This window comes from Poecilia latipinna, unplaced genomic scaffold (genome assembly GCF_001443285.1).
Source record: "Poecilia latipinna isolate Pla-1442-1.1 unplaced genomic scaffold, P_latipinna-1.0 Scaffold1276, whole genome shotgun sequence".
NCBI lineage: Eukaryota > Metazoa > Chordata > Actinopteri > Cyprinodontiformes > Poeciliidae > Poecilia > Poecilia latipinna.
The window spans coordinates 136,062-139,451 of NW_015113892.1; the positions used below are offsets into that span (position 1 = coordinate 136,062).

The 3,390-nt window shown below is 56.1% G+C and overlaps 1 protein-coding gene across 3 annotated transcripts in view; it reads right to left on the minus strand.

The window, feature by feature from the left end:
• The window catches only part of aars2 (alanyl-tRNA synthetase 2, mitochondrial (putative)), a 19,706-nt gene that overhangs the window by 10,350 nt on the left and 5,966 nt on the right, over nt 1-3,390 (minus strand). For 2 of the 3 annotated variants that reach the window (XR_001427724.1, XM_015054746.1), the window contains exons 3-13: nt 3,189-3,334; nt 2,925-3,116; nt 2,702-2,846; nt 2,478-2,623; nt 2,305-2,413; nt 2,190-2,228; nt 2,006-2,114; nt 1,801-1,928; nt 1,506-1,677; nt 1,268-1,437; nt 1,088-1,201 (exon numbers count right to left, since the gene is read on the minus strand). Coding sequence is in view for 2 of the 3 variants with exons in the window: in XM_015054746.1 (XP_014910232.1) it covers nt 1,088-1,201; nt 1,268-1,437; nt 1,506-1,677; nt 1,801-1,928; nt 2,006-2,114; nt 2,190-2,228; nt 2,305-2,413; nt 2,478-2,623; nt 2,702-2,846; nt 2,925-3,116; nt 3,189-3,334 (1,470 nt within the window). In the remaining variant the exon portion in view is untranslated. The remainder of the gene's footprint in view (nt 1-1,087; nt 1,202-1,267; nt 1,438-1,505; nt 1,678-1,800; nt 1,929-2,005; nt 2,115-2,189; nt 2,229-2,304; nt 2,414-2,477; nt 2,624-2,701; nt 2,847-2,924; nt 3,117-3,188; nt 3,335-3,390) is intronic. The other variant, XM_015054747.1, reaches the window with a different exon arrangement.

Sequence of the window (3,390 nt, forward strand, 5' to 3'; positions counted from 1 at the left end):
TTTGAGTCCCGGTTAGCCGGGATTATGGACGGACTCACCGCATAACCAGCGCAGCATGTTGGTTTGTTTTTATTTCGTTTTATTCTTTGCGGCGACATAATGGACATCAAATGCTTTGTCTGCTTGGAGTCAGAGTTGCTGCGTGGGGATCAGAACAAGTCGTCCCATGAAGCCCCGGCAACCAGAGCCTGATTGGCTCTAAAAGAGCCGATATGACCATCATTAAAACTCAACAGACACCAAATGGAAGAGCTGCTAAAGCTGCATAGATTAAACCTCCTGTTGTCCCTCTGCAACCAGCAGAGAAGCGCTGAGCAGCAGGTCTAGCTCATCATGCCGGTCCGGTCCAATGTTGAAGCAGAATCTGACTTATGGGCCCCATCAGCAGCATGAAGCCTGGCAGAGGGGCCTGGTGTAAAAGCAGTCAGTGATAACTGTGGTTTACTAAGATGCATTAATGAACAGCTAAAACTCAAATATTCAACTCATAGCATCAGATTGTTGCTATGGTAACAAAACAAACTATGAATGTTGTTCTTTGAACATTTACAAAGTAAACTTGCCAGCTCATTAAAATCTTGCATTTAAATGTTAAACATTTAAAATCTTGTAATTTATCTGCTGAAACCACTGATAGTCTCTTAGTTCATTTATGCCTTGGGCCGGCTCTAAATGTGATCCACTGACTGATGACTTAATTTGGATAATATCATTTATGCAATAATTGATATTTATTTTAAATGTATTTTTGTGTTTTGTTGTTTTTAAGATTCTATAGTTATGGGTTTAAGTAATGTTGTCTTCCAGTAACATAATTAATGATAAATATTTTGTTTCCTGTCAACTTAACGTGTTTCAATGTAAAACCCTGATGGATCGTGCCGCTGCTCTGCTTTCATCAATTTATTTTGTTATATTCATTCAGCACTTTGTTAAAGTGCTGAATGAATATATTTGACATCAACAACCGAGGTCGCCCCACACACACACACACACACACACACACACACACCTAGAAGAGCGGCGGATCTTCCTGTGGCTGGACCTCTGTACAGTGACAGTAAAGACATTCTGGTTCTGCTGGTACCTGATCCAGGTGCAGCTCCACCTGGTCTCCAGTTCTCAGGTGGTCCGGAACCGTCACCTGGTGGACCACGTATCCTCCGGCCCGGTTCACCGCCTCCACTGAGAACAGAACCTCCTGAGGGACAGAACACCTGGAGTCACCTGGAGACTCTGCGGACGTTTCCCATGATGCTCGGCTCACCTGCAGCCCGTCGCGCATCAGGTAGCCGCGGTCATGCGACTGGCCGCCCTGCTCCGAGTAGAAGCAGGTCCGGTCCAGAATCACTCCGCAGCGCCGACCCGGGCCGACTTCCGGAACCAGCGACCTGCCGTCGTACAGAGCCAGGACCGTCGCTTGGCATGCTGGGAACACTGGGAGGAGGGGAGGAGTTACGGCGTTGGCCAATCACAGGCTGCCTACCTGTGCGGGCGCCGCCTACCGTATCGGCCGTTCTCCAGGTGGTAGCGGTACTTGGGGCCGTCGTCGGTGTGAGGAACGCCGGCACGCTGCAGCGCCGCCAGGCTCAGGACGTCCAGCAGGAGGCGGGGCCGCGAGTCCGCCTGCTGCTCCGCCCGCATCTGGGCAGGTGACATCACCACTGACATCAGCTCCTTCACAATAAAAGCTCCCATGTAGTTTTTCACAGGAAGCCAAATAACCGCCATGATGCTGGAAGTGTCAGTCCGACCTCTGACCCACAGAGGACCAGCAGGTGCACCCTGGGAATCCCTCACCTTCTGCTCGTGGGAGACGAGGCGGTCCAGCTCCTGGCGGTCCACCTGGATGCCGCGTTCCTCCAGCATCAGGTCCACCAGGTCCAGAGGGAAGCCCAGGTCCCGGTACAAAGACCACGCCACCGCCGCTGCGGACGAGCAGCAGGAAGTTAGCTCCCCTGCAGACCCACACCTGCAGATCACCATGCGAAGTGCGGCGGCGGACCAGGGAAGGGGCCGCTGCCCGTCCGGAGGCAGGTCCTCTGGATCAGCCGGCTGCCGCGCTGCAGGGATGACAGGAAGTGACCCTCGTTCTCGTTGATGATGTCGGCGATCTGAAAGAGACGCTGCCGCTGGTGACCACTTCCTGTGACATCATTCATGTGCTGCTCCTGTGGACCAACACTCACCCGGTCCGCCTCCCGGAACAGCTCCGGATATGTGTCGCCCTGCACCAGAGGTCAAAGGTCAGCCAATGAAAGCACGTGGTTGCCAGCCAGAGGGATGATGGGAAATGTATTGTACCAGAGTCTGAGCCACGGTGGGGACCAGGCTGGCCAGCGAACCCGGCGGAGCCTGCAGAACCTCGGCACAGAACCGGACCGCCCGCCTCAGGATCCTCCTCAGCACCAACCTGGACCGAACAAAGGGGTCAGCTTGACATCACGGCGCCGCCAGCCGATGGGCCGCAGACTCACTCGGCACCAGACATCCCTGGATGCACCCCGTCGGCGATGCAGACCGCCAGGGTTCGGATGTGGTCGGCCACGACTCGGTAGGCCCGGTCCACCTGGGCGTCCGGCGCCGCGCCCATCCTGCCGCCATAAGGCCCCACCCTCGACCGCTGCGGACACAGCAGAGACATGTTGCCATGACGACAGGCTGGTCGTCATGTCGACCACCGCCCTTCGACCCGACTCACCTGGTGGATGGCGTCCAGCAGCGGCGTGAACAGATCCGTGTCATAGTTGGAGCGCTTCCCCTGCAGAACGCCGACCAGTCGCTCCAGTCCCATCCCAGTATCCACGCTGAACTGGGGCAGCAGCCGCAGGCTGTGGTCCGCCTCCCTGAGGCAGACTGGGACCAGTTTACACGGGTCTGAGCTGGTTTAAACTGGTCTGAGGTGGTGTGGTGTGAAGCCAGACCTGTTGTACTGGATGAAGACCAGGTTCCAGATCTCCACCACCTCGGCGCCGCCTGCGTTGACCAGCGCCGCAGCGTTGCGGCCGCCAACGTGGTCGTAGTGGATCTCGGTGCAGGGGCCGCAGGGGCCCGTGTCCCCCATCTCCCAGAAGTTATCCTTCAGACCGAACGGAAGCACACGCGACGCAGGAACCCTGCAAAACACAGAACCCGGTCAGAACCAGGTCACATGGCCCAGAACCAGCCGCAGTCCCGCTTGGACCTACCCCAGGTGCAGCCAGATGTCCCGGGTCTCCTGGTCCGCCGACAGACCCGAGCTGGCGTCTCCTCCAAAGTATGACACATACAGCCTGTCTGCCGGTATCCCATAATGCTCGGTGAGGAGGCTCCACGCCATGCGGCACGCCTCTTCCTGTCATAGACATAATATAAGGATAGACCCTCATGGACCGCTCTCGCCTGTTGTCG